The 19,744-nt window shown below is 37.9% G+C and overlaps 1 protein-coding gene across 26 annotated transcripts in view; it reads right to left on the bottom strand.

Annotated features, from left to right (window-relative positions):
• Positions 1-16,163, bottom strand: part of CD44 (CD44 molecule (IN blood group)) — a 57,095-nt gene extending 40,932 nt beyond the window's left edge. For all 26 annotated transcript variants that reach the window (XM_076344338.1, XM_076344343.1, XM_076344344.1 and 23 more), the window contains exon 1: positions 16,015-16,163. In XM_076344338.1, the coding sequence (XP_076200453.1) occupies positions 16,015-16,081 (67 nt within the window). In that variant the 5' untranslated portion in view covers positions 16,082-16,163. The remainder of the gene's footprint in view (positions 1-16,014) is intronic.
• Between the last annotated feature and the right edge of the window lie 3,581 nt (positions 16,164-19,744).

Below are 19,744 nucleotides of genomic sequence, written 5' to 3'. Positions count from 1 at the left end.
GCTGGGTGATGTTTTTCTGTTCTCCCAGTTATGAGATTCTTGCTCTGCTAGCCACCATTCTCTATAGAAAGTAGAGAAACAAACCTGGAAATAAGCCACCTACAACATAATCAAGACTTCTCCAAATAGTGACAGTGAAAGTAAGTCTTTACAAATTCTTTGGAGTTGTCAGATGAAATACTTTCCTTGGGGTATTGCCAAGTTGTGAAACCTAAAATGATTTATAGGAAATACATTTCCAGATTTAGTGGGAATAAACCATATGTTCGGTTTTCAAAGTATCCCTTGTGGATAGCTAAATAAAGCAAAACAAGGGTTTTGTTTTTCAGTTTGAAACTGCCTTTCATTTTGAAACTTAATTAATTAGTTTGCACAAAATAAAATAAAACAATTTAAGAAAGTTAAGTTTAAATGTTTACATGGTTGCAATACAAATAGATGGTTTAAGGAACCCAGTCCAAAATTTCCATGTAGAATTTTTTAAAATTTCATATTTTCATTTCAGTTTGGCATAGGAAAATGTTCTAAGTCTTGAAAATTTTCATGGGAGGGAAAAAAAACATAGTTATAACCCTAATAGATTGCTGATATTCAGCGGGAAAAAAATTCTCTGCACACCTGCCTTTTTAAGGACAATAAAGTCCAGGAAAACACTTTAAAAGGAATTTACCTGCATGTTGCAAGGAGTGCCTGCTATAAATAGAGACAACATATTCTTAGTAGTTGGGTGTGGTGACAAGAAAGTGAAGATGTCTCTCCATAGTTTCAAAGGTATAAAATCAGACCTTTCTTTGAAGTTGTGCCAAAGCTGGTCCTACTACCCAGTTGTATGTGAGTACCTAGTAATTCCGGATGAAAAGGCAAATAAGATAGTAGCTTCCTCACTCTCCTGTATGCTGTTAACTACATAAAAAGTCATGACACAGCCATGCTAACCCTGTGATACATGTGGGCTCAAGTGGATCTCTGAAATGAAAAGGAGAGATGTGGCTGGGGATATAGACAGTAGCCAGAGAGGGATACACTGCAGTAGGAGAATCTTCTTTCTCCACCAAACGTTAGTAAGTATTCCTTACATTTCTGTGTTACTTCAGTAAGTGCACACTAGAAACAGGATGTGGGACAAAGCTCAAGCTGTTGACTTCCTTCTAAATTGTTCTTCTTAACGAATCTGCCTACTGGCCACCAAAGTCATTGTCTCTGTATCTGTTCACCGATGGGCAAAAATCTTCAGTCTCTTACTCTGATAGCTTTCCTGGTTACTAATTTTAAAAAGTGGGGGTGGGGGTGGCACTATTAATGAATCAAACATTCATAGAGTCACTCAAAATGCAAGTAAGTACAAGAAATATGTTTCATTCCTCAGCAGTTGCTGCGGGAAGAAAAAAAGTCTGCTAATGCATCTTCCAAACATACTTTATGTGCTTGGCAACTGTTGCTCTAGTAAACATCCTGAGTGAGCCTATACAGTGTCATCACTTACGGTAAACTTCCTTGCTGCTGACATTAATACTATTCTTTCTGTAATAGTTTCACCCAATAGTGAGTTGAAAGTTTTCAGACTCCACTAGAACACGATACAGCTGTGCAGCACCTCAGTGGAAAAATTGCAGGCAGTGAAATCATAGTCCTGGAATTAGACAGTTATCAGATATGCCCCCCTCGAGATGATGAAAACATAATCATCATTGTCGATACTAGGAAAGCTTCAGGCTGTACAATGAATAGTCTAATCCCAAAGGCTGAGTAACAGGGACTGTGAAGCAAATCAGTTGGGATCAGTTCCATGCAATCCAGGTGAAGAAACATACATGAAACAAAGCTGGTGAATAATAGTTGGAGTCTGATTTTCATTGTTTGACTGAAAGCAAATCGTTTAGTCATTTGGGATAAAAGCAGGTAAGACACAGTGTTGCTCAGCAGACAGATCCCCAGCCTGGAGCTCAAAGCGCCTTATGCCTATTCCCTGCTCTGTCATTTACCTGCTGATATAACCTGGATAAGACAATTCATCTCTTTACCTCAGTTTGCAACTAACCTCCTTAATAAAGCAATTTTAGATTTATTGATAAAGAATGCTGTAAGAGCAAAGAACTATTACATTGTTATTTTATTGTGTTCTTACAGCTTTTACATTCAGGCTCCATCTAAGCTTTGACAAGTCACAGCAAATCTGATTTAAGTTCTGTGGTTATTTAGATAAGAAATTAATACAAAATCAGACCTATGATTAACAAGTCCAATTAAATGACAGATTTTGAATTTTAATTATTTGCAGTATGCTACTCAATAATAATACCAGGTGTGATTTGAAACTATTTTTCACTATATTGAAATTTTTAAATTATTTTTTGGTAAACAATTTTTAAACTAAAAAACTATGCTTTTTATATTTCCCCTGTTCCTCTGAGTTATACAGGAAAACCTCTAATAAGTATTCTCAACATTCTAAACTCATTTGTACAGTAAGTTCATTACGGAAAAGCAAGCAATGATCAAAACTGAAAAAGAGAAAAAAAGACATTGAATAAGAGTAGAACATATATTGACTTTAACAAGGCCACTTTGCAAGAAACCAGCAGAGAAAGGAACCCCAAGAATCTTTTTAAAAGCTCTGAAAGTCAGCCAGTTAAAACAAAGACAACATTAGTCTGGCAGACATACTAAAAAGAATCTGTCTCACAATGTAAGACATGTCAAAGGACAAACGACCCATGCAGACTTCCTAGTAACAAATAATGGCAGGAGAGGACTGCCCAAACAGGAGGCAAACTCAGCTTCCCCACAATGCAGATGAACTCATTCCCACTTCCTTTCACAATACCTCTCCATTTTTTTTCAAATGTCTGGGAAAATTAAAATGAAACCCAATCTTTTTGTAGAAGTTGCTTGTACGAATTTACAAGGACGTACCTTACAGAACAGTACAAAGTAGCACAATATTAAACACTTAAATCAGGGATCATAGTTGTTAATTTCATATTGATTAAAATATTGTCCAATAATCCATTGAATTTGGCCTGCTAGAAATCAAACTGGAGAACTGAAACCTCCCATGTAATGCATGATTTAATGACTCATACTAAATTCAGATTTCTTAGATTAAGAATATAGCTGTAACCTTTGTATGTAACTTTGCAGTTTTAAACATGGCTGAAACACTACTTTTGAATATTTGTGATTTTCACAAAAAAACGGAATAAAGTATAGTATCATTTGCATTCTGAAGGTCTCCAGAATATGGAAGAGTTCTAAGTCCTAATACATTACCGGATGAATGATAAGCAAATCAAAACAAAACACTGAAGAAGGTTACTTATTAGAATCAACGGTTAGCAAAAAGCAGCTGACTCACTTTGTGATGTTACACTGAAACCCTGCTTTCTTTCCACAGTGGGATTTTGAGTAACTTCTGCTAGCAGTGCTGTCTGGTCATTGTTATCCACAAGACCTTACAAATGGTGTGATTTGAAGAGATCAGAAATGCTGGATATGAAAGAGAAAGTAAAGAAACAATCTTGGAAGAAAGCGTTCTCTGAAGAACAGATCATGGAAGAAGTCTGAAGAGCTTAATTCACAGGAAATGATGAAAGATGAAATTTGCATATCCAGCTGTGTGTACAAGCTACTGCAGTTTCAGAGATGCAGAGTGGGTTGATCTCAATGTGTTCCTCTCCATAAAAACCCAAGAAGTACCCAGCCATAAGTACATTTTCAATAGAGGGATGGTAACCATGGTGCTCTTAGGAGCACTGGGGAACATACTACACACTACTGAAAAAAATAAAACTCACAAAATGCACATTTCATTTTCACTTGCTGAAGACCTTGAAATTTTACTCTGGAAATATTAGGACAGGCTAAGAGTGAAAAAACCCCCAAACTTAAGAATTTCATTGGCAGAAAGACTTGGCTTGGGATCTGAAGTAAGTATGGTTCAAACAAAAAGCTACCTTTGGAAATGATCACTTTGTAAAAAACATGTAATGATTAACACAATCTACTTAATCAAATCTCATCTAGAATCTATAGAAATCAATGGGAAAGGTCTTACACTACCTTAAATCAGTGCAAGCTTCTGATGATGGAAGAGAACACTGTCACATCCAGTACTCACTCTGTTTTTTCCCTAATACCAGAAGGGCAGGGATCCCGTAGCCTGTAATCAGAATGCCTAGGCCAGCCAGCAACTTCTACTGGAATTTTTGGTGGCAAAATGTTTCCATTTTCTGGACTCTGTATCACTCTATCCATCCATACACTACAGTTTCAAGAATCTTGAGATATATACTGAAAATAATGATTAGCAAGAAACTTTCCTAAGATGCATACAGGTTATTTGTATCCCAAGCTAGATGTTCAGTTAAATTTCTTTAATAATTCTTACGGTCTTAGTTTTGAATCTTTTATAATTGGTTTAGTAAAAACGTATGTTTAATAACTAGAGTTTGCAATTAACATTAGTATGTACACAATGCTGTTGCTATCACAAATGTGGTGAGAATAATTATATGCCTTGGGTTTAATACATTTTTTCCTCTTTTTTTTATTTAAGTTTATTTAAACTTAACAATTCATGAGAGGCAGTGAAGATTCACCTGGATGGGGGAAGAATGGGAAAGAGGCATTGGCAGCATGGCCTCGATATTCTGTGAATTCAAATACTACATTAAATCCTACATATATTTAGGCAGTGGAGATATGTAAGGGCAATGCACTACTGTTTGCATGTAATCATCCTCAAATAGTGAAGCATCATTGTCTCCCTAAAGTGCTGGAATCATTGTGAAGCCAGTGATTTTTCTGTGATGCTCGTTGATACTAGTAATCTTCTATTTTAATGAGATATATAGGTGTATTTTACTAAAAGATCTAGAATTAAATCAATGTTTGAATGGCAAATGATACAGTGACAGACCTCAATTCAGGTACTGTGAGTTTCATAACATTGGAAAGCACCACGAAGTCAGATTCATTCTGAGCAAGAGTCAATTCAAATAGCAAATCAGGAATAAGCCATCTTAATAAATAGAAAATCCTACCTAGGTAGTAACTTATTATTAATAAAGCACCACAAGATTATTTTTTCCCCCAAGGAAATTACTTACATTCTTGTAGCAAAATTCATTGAGTTGTCTGTCAAGTACACTAGACAAAGCAAAGAAATGATCTTTTGTGACCCATTATTACCATGCGACAATGAGTATTAACAGCGAGCTATATACAGTACAAAAGATAGATTGTGACCAGTAAGCTTGTATCAGAGCTGAAAAGGAAAGCAAGCCAGTAAAGGACTCTGAAATCAGAAGTAAGAAGATCTCGCCACGTACTTGCAAAAAATAAAAGCAAGAAGTTCTTTAAACAAAGCAGAGATCTCTCTTAGGAACAACAGAAGTAGCTGACACAGCGTGGAACCACTTTTCCAGATGATCTGCTGCCAGTCATTGTGTATAGATCCCATTTGTCTTTCTTGAACAGTCTGAAAGCATGTCTTAAGACACACCTTACTATATCGATCCCTGAAACACTGCTAATTCCGCTGACTCTTAAAACTATTTGCTCTGGAAGGATGGGAGATATTGGGATATGTCCCAATATAGCAATCAATTCAAGATACCAAACCAGTAAGTTAAAAAGCAAAACACAGACTTACATTAGGACTTGAACATGTTGCTATGACTATCATTGTGGATATACCTGTATCATGTCAGGGATGGGAAAAAAGTGTTAATATGTTGCCTTGCAATTGCTGTGAGTCAACAGTAATATGATTGTGACTGGTGTTGAAGTGGCATGACCTGAGTGCTATGAGTATGAGTAATAAAGTCAGATAAAGTATTTGACTGATACTGTTAATAAATTCAGTGCAGGTCTGCAAACAAGGGGTTGTAAGAGTGTTTCAAAAATTAGGAAAATACTTAGCTCTTGCTCGTAAAGAGTATTTTCTCACATGGATTGTCCAGCTGAAGTAAGGATTGCATAGCCAGGCAAAATGATGGATTACCAAACAGTAACTGAAGAGAGTTTCCTGTTTTTAAGATAACAGCTTTCTAGAGAATGCTCCAGTCCTCTGTACTCTTGTTCACTTCTGCACCAGTAGAAGAATGTTTGCGCAAGGACTTTTTCCTTATGAATAATAATAATAATGCTTATTTCAGCTGAAATAGCCCTGTATGTGAAATCATAGCTGCTTTCTGAAATTCAAACAAAAGAGGCACTAATCTTGTTGATAGAACACGAGGCTGGGACTTAGGAGAAAATGTTCTGTTTACAGCTATGTTGCTGGGTTACTTATTTTGCTTTCTCTGTTTCCCTACCTGTGAGGTGGGGATAAAATCACTGACTTCCAAAGGGCTACAAAAAAACATAGTTATTTTTGTCTGCTATCAGCATATTTGTCAGTTCACTTCTTTCTCACTAACTGGGATCATCTTTACTCTGTTAAATAACACTATATCTAGACTTGAAATTTTAAGTTCTACAGTAATTTAAACACATTCAGCCTGATTCCAACTGTGTTGAATGTGTTGATGAAACACACCAGATAAGACAGTAACCCCCTCTAGACCAAATGTTGTAATATTTATGTGAACTCCATGTAACGCAAGAAAAAGAAACACTACACAGAACAAAATTTCATCAGAGACACCACCTGTTTCCGAGAGAAAGCGTAAGATGTTAAATCTCAAGAATTCAAGTTCTTCTTCTACAGTACTTGGAAGAATCGAGCAGATGACAAGTGGAAGGAATACATCTCAGACATATGTTGATGTCAAAATGTTCAAATGTTTAAGGTGCTGTAGGATATATCGAGGAGAGACCACTGCATTTTGTTACTAATTCCCACCTTGAGCTTTGAAGATGCGGATGTTATCAACAAACACTCTTGTAGGTTATTAATGCATATCACCCTTGCTGGGCCCAAGACTTTCAATGCTGTGGCTATGCTATATTTTTTATATGGGATTGTGACAATATAGAAGCAATTGAAGAAAATTATATTGCCCATATTTTATTTTGAAGGGTAATCTCATCAGGTAGAGAGTTTTTTTAACTTCTCCTCCTCTGCTCAGCAAAGGAAATTAATTAAAGAATTCATTCATTTGCAAATACAAAATTTTGGATAGAAATTCCACTGATCATTAAGGGCACTGTTGCAACATTTCACCAGTCTTGCATTGTTCTGTATGTAACATATTGTGTACTCTACACTAATTTACCATAGGGCTGGCCCCCACTGGCATGTATATAAATAATAGGAGTTGTTAGGAAACATAAAAGAAGAAGAAAAAAGATCTCCAGCTCCAGAAAGAAACACAAACTACTTGTTATATAAACTACCTGGATAAAAATATACTCTCAGCAAAGCGTTAACAGAAAACAAATTTGGATTCAGTCATTGGTCTTAATAATCTCCAAGTCACAGGATATGCCTCCTCCTGGAAAACTGGATGATCAGGCTTTTCTCTAATCCACATGAACCCACAGAGACAGAAAATGCTGTCTAGCACTTATGCCTAGATATGCTGTGAAAAAACTGAATAACTGTGCTGGTCTTACCCTTCCATGATGCTCTAAGATTGCCACTGCTTCAGTGTTTTAAAAGCCAGTTAATGCTGTGCTCTGTTCAGCATGAACACAAACTATATTACTGCTAGATAACGTGTGAGACTTGGCAGGTCAAGATGTTGAGAAAATAAAGCAACACTACTGCAATCTTTTCCCTCCGAACAAGCAGCCAGGAAATACAGCCATAAGAAAAAGAATGAATAGGACTGATCTAATGGAAATGTCAGGAGACACAAAAATCATCATACACACTCTGAGAAGAGCTCTGCAACATTTTACACCACAACAGCGAGCAAATGGATACAGGGTTTTCTAAGGCAAGCCACAAAAGCATGAAAGAAACTTCTCTCTAGGCAGTCACCATGGGAAGGTGTCTCACATGCTCACAATGTCTGCCTGTTACAGCTTTTAATACAAGAATTGTGAATTGGATAGCTGCCTGTCTAAAACCTTAGCTGTGCCCATTCAGTGATTAACTGGAGCCACCAAGTATCTATTCTCTGCAGGCTATAAAATGATTTTGTTACCTTCTGGAAAAGAGGAGCTTAAGAGTTTAGAGCTCAATATGAGATTTCAAGAAAAGTATTTTTATTTTCTGTGCTAGAAGAGTTTTTGCTCCTCCCAAGAAGGCAAAGTGACTCTTGCTAGTGCAATATGAATGGTATTTTGTTAATACCGATCTTCTGAAGTCACTGGATGCTCCTGCCCTATTAGCCTGATGTTGAACACAATGACAGTGAGTCAGACTTGCCAGCACAGTAGGCCGAAATCAAAAGAAAATCATAAAAAATATAAGAGAATTTTCTTGTCGCTTGAGTCTTCTCTGAGGCCTGTCTCTTGGAAAAAGAACTTGGCCTCTACATTTCAGTTTGCCTTGAGAATGACTAAGCTGCTAAGCAGAAATTTTACTGGATCAGATGGATATAACCTTCTATCACAGACACAGGCTGACAAGAGTCTATCAGATTTATTGGACTGCTTCAGCCAGATGTCCCAGAGAGACAGAGATGGATTAGTGGGGAAAACAGTAAATAGGTGCGAGAAACAGAAAAAGTTGTTCGAAAGAAGATGTAGACATTTAAAAGATCTACCTGGGTACCACCTGGATACACATAGTTGCTGCACAGTGACACTCAGACTTCTCTGGACTTGTAATGTTCTGGCCACATGGCCTTCCAGCATTGTGACCAGATGGCCCACCTTTGGGTTAGAGACAGTGGGTCTGTTCTTGGCTCCTGCTCTGACTTGCTGGGTCATTTTAGGCTTTCGGCACTTGGCTTTCCCAGAGTATCAAGCCTTTATGTACAAATACCTCCAAGATCTCAAGAAGATAGCTGATAGTTATCACTAGGAAGTATTGCTTCAAACAGGAGAGAAACTTGACTAAATTTAAGACATTAAGTTAATTATTAAATCAATTTTAAAGTTCTTGAACCTAAAGAAGTGTTAAGTTTGACAGTAGGACAAAAGATTTAAGTCAGTTCTCATTTGCCAAACAGCTTCAAACATCCCTAAAAAGATAGGTCTTGAATAAGAACTTTTTAAGAAAACTATGCTTCGCATTCGCTGTTGTCTAACAGGAACCAAGTGCTATTGAACTGAAAATAGCTACCAGTCTTCAGTGTGTGTATAGATAGCACACACAGAAGTAAACAGGATAAAACTGTCACAGCAACAAAGAAAAGTTTTATCTGATTTTTATAGCCTTGCTACTGGAGAAATTGATTTGAACAGAATACGTTATTTCACTTCCATGTTCTAAATGTTCCTATATGTTGAATTTATGCATAAACAATATATAGGAATAGAGAACAAAACCCTACATTTATAAATATGAAGACTCATTAGCAAAAGAGGCTTTTTTTCTACACTTACATGCCTGCGTGAATGATGGAAAAGGGAAAGAACATGTAAATTAATGGAGGACACCTCATCAAGCAGGAGGAGGAAGAATAGGGAAGTGAGTGAAAGCAAAACATTAAGATGAGTTCAGGCCCCACCCTCAGTGTCTTCAATATTAATGAATCCATGTTTCTTTATAATTGGCAAATACTACTTTCCCTTGAACCTGCCCAGTTAACTATTCTATATTCCTCGTGCAGAAGCTTCACCCAGAGCACCGTGATGGACTTGGGAAGACCCGGCTGCCCCTAGCAGTGTTGTACTGTATTACTGCCTTTGTCTTCTCATTCCACAATAGGGATACTCCATCTTATCTGTAAGATGTGCATTGGCTGATGGCAAAGAGTAGGTAAACGACTAATCACTACCATCACAATCATTCCTACAGCACTATTGAACTCTTGCATTTACATGCTGTAGAAAGAGCAGCTGCCAGCTTGCTTAGTCTGTTTTGAGTGAGCATGTGCGCTCTGCCTGCTCTCTGAAAATGGCTGCAGTCATGCTGCTCTGGCAAGCGTGATACCAATCCCTTGCTGATAAGCTTCCCTGGCAGCAAGGTATGTTCCCTCAGAGAGCCTGCCAACTTAAGGTTGGCGTTTGACTTTCAGACCCCGATTTGGATAGCAGCTTGGTTGCTGCCTGGCCACAGCTCGCTCACATCTGCCCACAGGGTCCTGGATGTCATAGACCATATGCTGAGCTCCAGTTAACCTTTCACTTCCGTATGGGAATGCTGCAAGAAACTATTCGTTACATCTACCCACACATACCACACCCTGCTTCTTTACAGACACCTATCCATTAACAAAAATAACAATAAAAAAGCCCCCTAGGGAAATATACTTCTGAGAACCTGTTTTGCTAACATGCTGCCACTGTGAGACATATATAATCAACAAAAGCTATGTCACAGGAAATTTTTTTACTATTATACATTCTGTCAGGGGCAGCTTCTTATTTATGAAAGCACATATTTAGTAAAACAGACATTAACTGTGTAGTTGATGATCGCTGGCTAATGCCCTTTTCCTAGGCAGCTGTCAGCCTGTACTGTACCCTAGCAATCTCTTTTATAACCATCTCGCATTGCTTTTGGAACCATATCATTAGCAGAAACAGAGACAGAATTTTTACCATGGCTGCTGGTTGTCTGATATTTTTTTCTTTCTTTTTTTTTTTGCAAAGACACAACGCAGTCTCTTAGAGCTTCCAGCTACTGAGCCTAGCTCAGTCATCAATAGAAGGAAAGAAAAAAGTGAAGCAATGTAGTTTTCAAAATGCAAATGTAAGTAAAATTTAGGTCTTCTCTGTGATTTTTACTTTGAATTGGTGTGGTTGCTTGAGCTTCCATGTTAGTAATTGCTAAAATTGTAGATTATTCTTCAACTCCTTTCTGTCTTCTTTTTTTTTCTGTTTCACAATGTGAGGGTTCAAGGTTATTGTACTGAAATAAGATTGCTGCATTATATAATGCAGCCAGTGTTGTCATGTAGAGGAACTGGAAAGTCCCAAAGCCAGTGCGTACAAAAGAGAGTTCAATTATGTTCTTAACTGTAGGCACAGACTCCAAAAATGACTGCAGGTTTCGTTAGGCAGGAAACAGTCACTGAGGTTTGAACTTTAAATCGCCATTAGCTGAACTTTCAGTCTGACTGAAAAGATTCTCCATGGAAAACCCCTCTTTCTCTCAGTTGCCATTTCACATTACTGCCTGCAAACTAATTCATATGACGAGCTGCTCTGTCGTCCGCTGGGTAGGGTCAGCTCCGGCAGCCGCAGCAAGGGAGGAAAATCACAGCCAGCTGCTACTGATATTACTGCCGATGCCACTGAAGGGAGGCCTGTGATTTGGCGGGGAGGAAACTGATGAATATTCAGGACTGACACAATCCTCTCTGCCACCAGTATTAGCAGCAGCCATAATGGTCACTGATAATTACAGTGTCTGATGGCTTTGAAATTATTACTACCTCCCTGGGAGTGAGAGACAGCTGCGTGTTAACAGCTGATCAACCTCTGGTCTAGTCTGGAAAATGACTAGCAGCTACACCAAACTGGCTTCACGCCTATAGCTGTTGATCACCCATGGAGAACAGTCCAAACCACCAGATATACCACAAAGAAACCCTTACGGGTAAAGGCAAAGAACAAAATAGACTGTGGATGTGGGTTTTACTTGGTAGCAACCATGATCTATGTCTCAGAGATGTGTTGTGACAAACCCAACCTCTGTCGTGCTCCTCTCGCTTTGATGGCCTTCAATTGGAAGTTTGAATTTCTCTAGTCTAAGAATTCAATTTAGTGCTGAAAAATGAAATTTGATAAAGCATGCTCTCAGTTACCAGCTGATGCAAAAATAACATGCGTTTTGAACACTGTGAATTGTTCCAGTACAAAGTTGTAGTTTTCGAAGTAGGGAAGATTACTGTGGTGGGTCATGTTTGTTTCATGATTATCCTCTCTGTGAAGTTACAGTTCACAGGTAACTACGTACATTTAGCCTTGGTCCTGGAAAAAGCAATTTTAGAGGAGAGTTTGGCAGAACACCTTCCCTTGCTCTCTCACATAGGGTTCTCTTTTTTAAAAAAATAATCAATGTTTTGTAAATAACAGAATACATGTCATATGAGGTTGAGAATTATCATCTTCTATCTTGAGTGTATTTTCAAACACTTATCCATTAATGCAGGAACAGAAACGTGAGGCAAGAAAACCAGAAAGCAAATGTAGAAGCCTTCTTACAGCACCTCTGGAATTCTGAAAAACTCTTAAGTTCTTGGGCTGACTTATTCCCTCCTTATACAAGAAGCCCTACATAATTTTTCCCTGCTTCTCTATAATGTATTCCACTACCAGTCAACTACATTCAGAACTAAAATTATCCTTTTATCAAAGAAGAAATAGAGTTACCAGAGGTCTTCTACTCCCTCTTCTTACCCAATAGCACAATCACCAATACCCAAACTGGTAATAAACAATAAATAAACACTTTCAAGGTGTTTATCTAGTCTGTCCTTATCTAATCTGTCCTTAAAAACAATGTCTCTTAGCAACCTATTTTCAAACCTAATTACTGCTGCTGTCTAGCCACTCCCTCTGAATACCATCTATTCTCTGGCAAGAACATTGCCATCTTGCATTGTTTGCCCTTTGCTTTTTAATTAACCCATATCCCACAGAGCTCACCAGAGCTTTTTCCTCCACCATGTCAGCAATGCAGTTTTTACTTTTTCTAACTTTTCACATATCTATAGGCTTCACTCCTATTATATATTAACTTGATTGCTGCTGCTATCTTTTTTTATTCCTCACTTATTTTCCCCTGTTCCTGACAGTTGCTATCCAAATTAATGGAAATGTCTGCAGAGGTTTACACTATGTTCTTGCTTGGATACACTTCAGATTTCTTCTCTAGCTTAAATTCTTTGAGACTTCATGCTGTCTATATAACTAATTTTAGTTCCTTCCTGCAATCCACCATGCTCCTTGCCATACAACCAAACATCCCTTTGAGATCAACATTTTTCCTCACTATATTTTCGTGCTCTCTTCCATAAGTTCTTTCATTTGAAATGGCAGTTGTCCTTCAATGAAAGCATTTTTTTTACCCCTTCATGAAATTCTTGAGAACCCATCTTTTCTACAAGTATTTTAGCAGCGAGCTCATGATTCTCTCTGCTGTTTATACCTGTCTATCAGCATCTCTGGACATCTCATCCTGCTGGCACATTCTTGCTACAGTAGAATCTCATGCATGTTTAGGTGCTATATGAATAACTGCAATATTAATACTGTCTTCAAGTCCTGGCCTATAAAAGTAATGGAAACTGTTCTGGAAAGAAAGACACACCAGGTATGGGGGAACATTTCATTTAACCTTGGCTAGAGCTACCAGTGGTTTTAAAAGCATTTAGTTTAAAAAGTTCTTCCTCAATCGTTTGATGCTATCTTTCCTCATTAAGCCTTTCTCTGACTTCCTGTTTTCAAGGTAATGGTTCTGCATTGTGGTGAACACCAGTAACTAAAGAATCAACAAACATTTCTCCAAAGACTGCATGACAATCCTCTGCCATGGTTTGTTGGCTCTGTGTTTGAGAGTATTTCAATGGCAGGTATATAACCTATCCATTAAACAATAATGGAAGTTCAAGTGAACTTTAATAAAGTCTAGTTACTTTGCAGTTTTGGGAAAATAGTGAAGATACACACTGTAAGGACTAAGTGAAAATAAACTAGCACAAAGAGCTTCTTCAAACTGCTTTATTTACAAATTTACATTATGGATATATAAGCTAAGAGGCAGGCAGGTCCCTTCCTTTGTGACTGACTTGATAGTTATAGTAGCCCTGTCTCAGAGCCTTACCTCGTACTGAGGCTCTGGCAACCTCTCTAGTGCTAATAGCTAAGCTCCTCCCTCCCACTGGTGGACTCATTCTCCCTCTTTTCATTTCATCTTTACTACTACTTCTATTCCAGCTTCTTCCAGTTTGGGGGTCAAAATTCTAGGATTTGCTTTGTGTTAATCAAGGAAAACTTTGAAAGAAATATTTTTACAAGTATATAATGCTCACAGGGGAAAATCTCCCCCAGAATCATCATTAACCAAGATGTCAGCTTCTATATCCTTCTGGATTCAGACTCCTTAGACAGCAAAAGTCACATCAATACCATGAGTACACCTCGCTCACATGTCAGTGACAGTATGGTCACAACAGCACAGAACTCAGGATGAATAAATTTTTCAGCTTCTCTCTATATCTCATCTTTCCTTTAGTAATCATGTTAACAGTAATCCCAGGTCCTTTCTAATTTTGCCAAATTCTGTACTAAAAGAATCAAAACTCCAATTCAAGAGCAGATCTGAATTTTGTCCTCAAGCAAGGTGTTTCCTAACAGCAATGGCCACTACTCTATGATACGCAGCAAAATCACTGGTTTAAAAAGGAAAATAAAACCACCATCAACTGCTGTTTTGAAGTCATTACTGACTACAAAGTCATGCTGGAATGTACTGCATAGCAGCTAAAATATATTGTAGCTATAGTCTAATACCTTGCTAAGCCATTAAAGAAACTTCCCTGTGGGGCATATGTGAAGTTTGACATACTTTTTTGTAAGTACACTGAAGACTAGGTGATGGGGTTTTCTGCTATGTCTCACTGTAAAAATGCATTACTCCCATGCAGAGTCAGTGCAGACCCTGCTTCTTTAGGACACTCCTGGCAGCTCATAAAACGAGAAATCAGTTGAGCAGGCGGTAACCAAATAATTATAATACTTATACAGCATGCAGACTTGGACCAAGTCAAGGTTTTAAACACATCTCAGACATACTTTATTTGCCTACAGTACTCCTGCCCTTTCTCTAAGGGCTTTATCCATATACCTGATTTTAGCAAGAGCATTTTGGTACAACAGACAGACAATTTTAGAAAGAAAAGCAATGAGGGTTCTTCAGCTATCACAGATGCCCTGGGAACTGTTCACTCTGACACACCCATTCACAGCCCAGCAGCACTGCAACCATTACAGAAGTATCCACTGCTGCTCAAACAAATGAGATATATAATTATTATATACACACACAGCCCTTGGGTGACAATGGCCATGAAAAATGTATATTGTTAGACTCCTGGAACTGATGAGTAGAAAAATAATGTAGAAGCATAATTGTTATCCCTAACCACAAAATGCCTCGAGGCAGTTGCTGTCACAGTGAGAGTCTGTTAAAAGCATGGACATTTCCGTCAAACATGGTTGAGCCTGCATCCTGAGACATTTCAAAAGCATTTTGCCATTTTGGACATAAAATTTACATTTTTTTCCTCTGTATTAACATTTCATTTAAAAATACAAATATTTGAAGCAGATAACCAAACTACAGAAAGTTAATTGATAAACAACTGAATTTTGTGGTCACTTCTAACCCCCTTTGTTCCAAAATCTCATCCGTCAACCCCAAAGAAACCTTAGGAAGTCAGAAACAAGCATGCTTGGCATAAAAGCTCTCCAAATCTCAGTCACAGATCACTGCAGTTTTGCTTCTGTTTAGCAAGGCTGTGTCCAAATGCAGTATGAATTAGCTGTTAGTTCAGCCCAGGTAAACTCAAGAATGCAGTTGTTGTATGCTGGGGGAGCTCCATCCCCACCCCCCAATCACCCCTCTTTTCTCTACTGTCTGAAACGGAGCTGGGAGAGCAAACTAAGTACGTAACAGCAGTCACATTGTTGAACAGAGCTTTACCAGAGCTATTCTATATTCCCTAATGTACTTCTGTTCTTAGTTTAAATTTAATGACCTACAATGCACTTTTTATGGCTCTGGAATTGCCCTTTACAAGCAATACACAGCTTTCCGTGATTGTACAGACCAGCACAGCTGAGGTTACAGTTCTAAAGCATCTCTTGATAACTCTTAGAAATAATAAAACTTTATATAAAGATAGACACAAGAGAGCTGTTAGCTCTCTAGCAGAAGAGCTCTTGCTGTCTGAAGCATAAACTTGTTAGCAACCGTAGTGTTTTCATTCATTAAAAACTTACGTGTTTCTGTTAGACAAAGCTTCAGCAAACATAATCCAAAAGTTGCCCATAAGGAGAAGTTGGCCATTGTTTCCTCGGAACTGCTTTACAAAAAACAGAGATCCTTGCAAGCTGCAGAAAGAAGAAAAGCCCCGACGGTTGTTAAGCCTGCAGTCAATGAGTCTGAACTTTGCTGCACTTTTTATTCTGATTCAAAGGAACTGAAGTAATGACATAACTGGGAGGGGGAGCTCCATCAAAAGTCACACCCATATTGCAACAAAAGTTACCCAGCAGTGAAAGAAGGGGAGTGGGAGGGGAGCTAGTACTGACTAAGCAGCCACACTCGAGTTTTAAAGAGGCACTAAACCTCCTCTTCTTACACAAGTACAGTCTAAAGTTATACTTATTGCGCTTGCAGGAAAATTTGTGTAATCTCTTGTGAATTAGCTCAGAAAGGCACTGTTTGTTATAAGCTTCCCCTCCTGCATTTTAAAATCTCCTCATTATTGCAAACCAGGTGAACATAAAGCACTAGAGTTTCTGAACCCCAGCAAAGCATCTACAACTGCCTGGATGTTTCCCCAAAATATTTTGCTTATTTTGTCCCATCTCACCATTTTCTCTTTTTGCAGTTCAATTTAGAGCAAGCAAAATGCCTGCTCTGCAATGAACCTTTCTAAAATGTTTCTATTTGTCCCTGGAGCATAACCGCATGCAGAAGGTAAGTCGAGGTGGTTCAGTCTCCCACAGCTCATTTGACCTTTGGCTTCTCTGCATAGGCTGCTCCAACAAAAGTGGTAACTAATGCCAGTGCCAGCAGTGATACTGAGGACTAAGGTTGATATTTTATTGTATTGATGGTATGAGGTACGGAAGGAATTATTCCTCCTATTTCAAATTCGCAAAGCAGAGAAACAGGATGAGAACGTATGACAGTCTTTGACATTCAGACAAGGTCTCAGTTCCTGAGGTACATATGTTCATTGCAGTGTGGGGTTTTGTGTGACTCTACATGCCACATGAAATCCCTGGTGAAAACCTCAAAGCTTCTGTAGATAAGTGAAAGGCATGTCTCTAGTGTGCCGTAGCGATTTCTTGTGGTGTCTCCATACACCAGCCTCTCTTCAGAGCTGCAGAATTGCAACAGTGGTTTGTGTGCAGTGGAATGAGGGGTTGGTCAGGGATCACCAAAGCCAGTACATCCCACCTTTAACAACCAACATATGGCAATGACTGACAGCCAGTAACATCCTGATTTCAGTTTCACTTGGCAAATTTGAAATGAATAGTTCTATATGAGATTACCATTTTGTCGATCCTCCCACTTTTTAATGAATTTTCTCATTAATTTTTAATCTCTGTTAACACAAACAATGGAAAAATACAGACAGGTCTTTCCAGCCACAGGCACAAGAACGTTACACAAAGAGGTTTTCAGGACTTTGCCTTTTCTTTGACTTTTGACTTAGAGATGGCTGGCTATCCTTTCCTCAATCAGCCAAATTTTAGCAACAGGTTCCAACAGGCTTTTCCTACAGGTCTAGAATATCTGATGGGATAAGGTTAAAGTGAAAATCTTTCTTTAAAACACAGGGGATCTTTTTATTAAGAAGCTAGCAACTTTGAATTTACAGAGAAAACGTTTTATTGAGTGAATACGCTACTTTTTCTTTTGAAACAAATGGCTTTAAAAGCAAGGAAAAAATAATCTCCTATACACCTTACTGTTTATAGTCGTGGAAAAGACATAGTTCTGTGAATTCCTGTATGTTTATAGCTATAGATATTTTGGCATCGAAATATATGAATGAAGTTTAGTGAGATTTAAAACACTAGTGCACAGTTAACACGTTGTAAGTTTACTAAGCGTATCTTTTTCTTCAATTGCTAAATGACTTTTAAAATTCATCCTACATGTATGAAACAAAAGAATGGAATATTTAATTAAAAATTAGGTATCTTTGAGTCTTATTTTCTTGATGAACATAAAATACCTCTCTGTTGATGTCCTGTATTCACAATTACATGGAATGAAAAAATGAAAATAAGTTTTCTTTGGCGCAGGTAAATGGAGAATAATGTCCATTTCAGGGATGTGGGCAAGTGGTACAGAGGCAGAAGTCTTATTTTACCAGGAGTGGAAATTCGTAGTCTCTTCATGGTCTGAAGTTTCTAATTCTAGCCCTTCTGACATCAGATTATGAACAGGTTGTTTTCTCAATACTAAATATTATTTGATGTGCATCTTAGACTTCTTAGTACTTCTGCATGTGTTTGGCAGGGGTGGGTGCTATTCCACTTTGGAAAGCCTCTCTCTTGCTTGTTGCCCTATAAAATTGGGCTAAGATTAGGCATGTTTAGACCAGGTGCATGGATGTGCTAATACTTAATGCAAAATGAAAAGACAGATGTATACAGGAAAAATAATTCATCACAGTACGTCATTTCATGTGATAAACCACAGAAATAATTAATGAACTGTATGTATATAACATGTAAGTTTGTCCATTGCACATGCCGTCTGCCTGCTTACACGCCAGCATAGGACACACACTTGCATTCCAATGCACTGAGCACTTCAAAGAGCTGCCATTAACAAATAAATAATAAAGCTGACACAAAAATATTTCCTTCTTTCCCACCCAAACATGGAATTTCTCCCCTAAAATATATTGGCCTGAGGTAGACAGCAGTTCAAATTTAGCCTGGGTGCAGGGCCTGATGCTACCCAGAAAATTTAGTCAAAGGAGATGTACAGCTGTGGGAAAAGTTTTTTTGGTTTTGGGGGTTTCTTTGTGAGAAATACATAACTTTTCCTTTAGCTTGGGATAATCTTAGTATATAGGAACAGAAAAATCCTAAAGCAAATCTTCAGCTCAGGAAATGCAGCAGAGCATCACTTTAAATTGAGCCTATCAGTTTATTCCCATTGTGGATTAGTTCCCATGACATTATTTTTAACAACACAAATCACATAGTTAAATGTTTGAGCTTTTGGAATTTGCTTACTCCTTGGCAACAAGCACTTAAATTACTGGCACTAAAAATTTGTAAAATAATAAATGGTACCAAATGAGTTAAGTTTTCAAGAGAATGAAACAATACAACTAAAGAGGATAAAACCCCAGCATTTAAAAAAGTGTTTTTCTGTGAAGCCATGGACACAGCGGATACTGAATCTATGATGGTGCAATATAGTACAGAAACACCAAAATAAGCCATTTGTGATTTTATCACATATGTGAACTGTAGCCAGCACCAATTAATTTTGATAAAAATCCTGTTAGGGAGTACATGTGTTGGAGCCCTAGAAAAGGAACACGCATGGCATACAGCGATATAAAAAGATGTTTTTGCAGGAATCCCCATAGAGGATGAAATTCTGGCCTAGCTGAAGTCAAGGGCCAAAATTCCACTGAATTCAGTGGGGCAGCCTCTCCCTATAATGTATATTTATTTGGATTTTATTATGTGGACAGACGAGAAAGTGAATGTACCTGAACTTACGATGAAAAAAATGACACCAGTGGAGATCTGTTTCACAATCAAATGGGAACAATTGAAAGGGGGGAAGAATGGAATTTTGTTTCTGTCAAAATAGCTGGCATTTCTATTGTAAAAAACAGAAACTTCAAAAAAGGAGGCTCCTAATTTGAAACTTTTTTTTTCTATTATCAGCAGAAAGACTTTTTTTTAGTTAAAAAAAATCCTTTTCTGAACATATTTTGGTAGAAATTTCAAGCTTGTT

The sequence above is a fragment of the Aptenodytes patagonicus genome, chromosome 7, assembly GCF_965638725.1.
Source record: "Aptenodytes patagonicus chromosome 7, bAptPat1.pri.cur, whole genome shotgun sequence".
Taxonomy (NCBI): Eukaryota; Metazoa; Chordata; class Aves; order Sphenisciformes; family Spheniscidae; genus Aptenodytes; species Aptenodytes patagonicus.
This window is presented reverse-complemented; position numbering and strand designations above follow the sequence as displayed.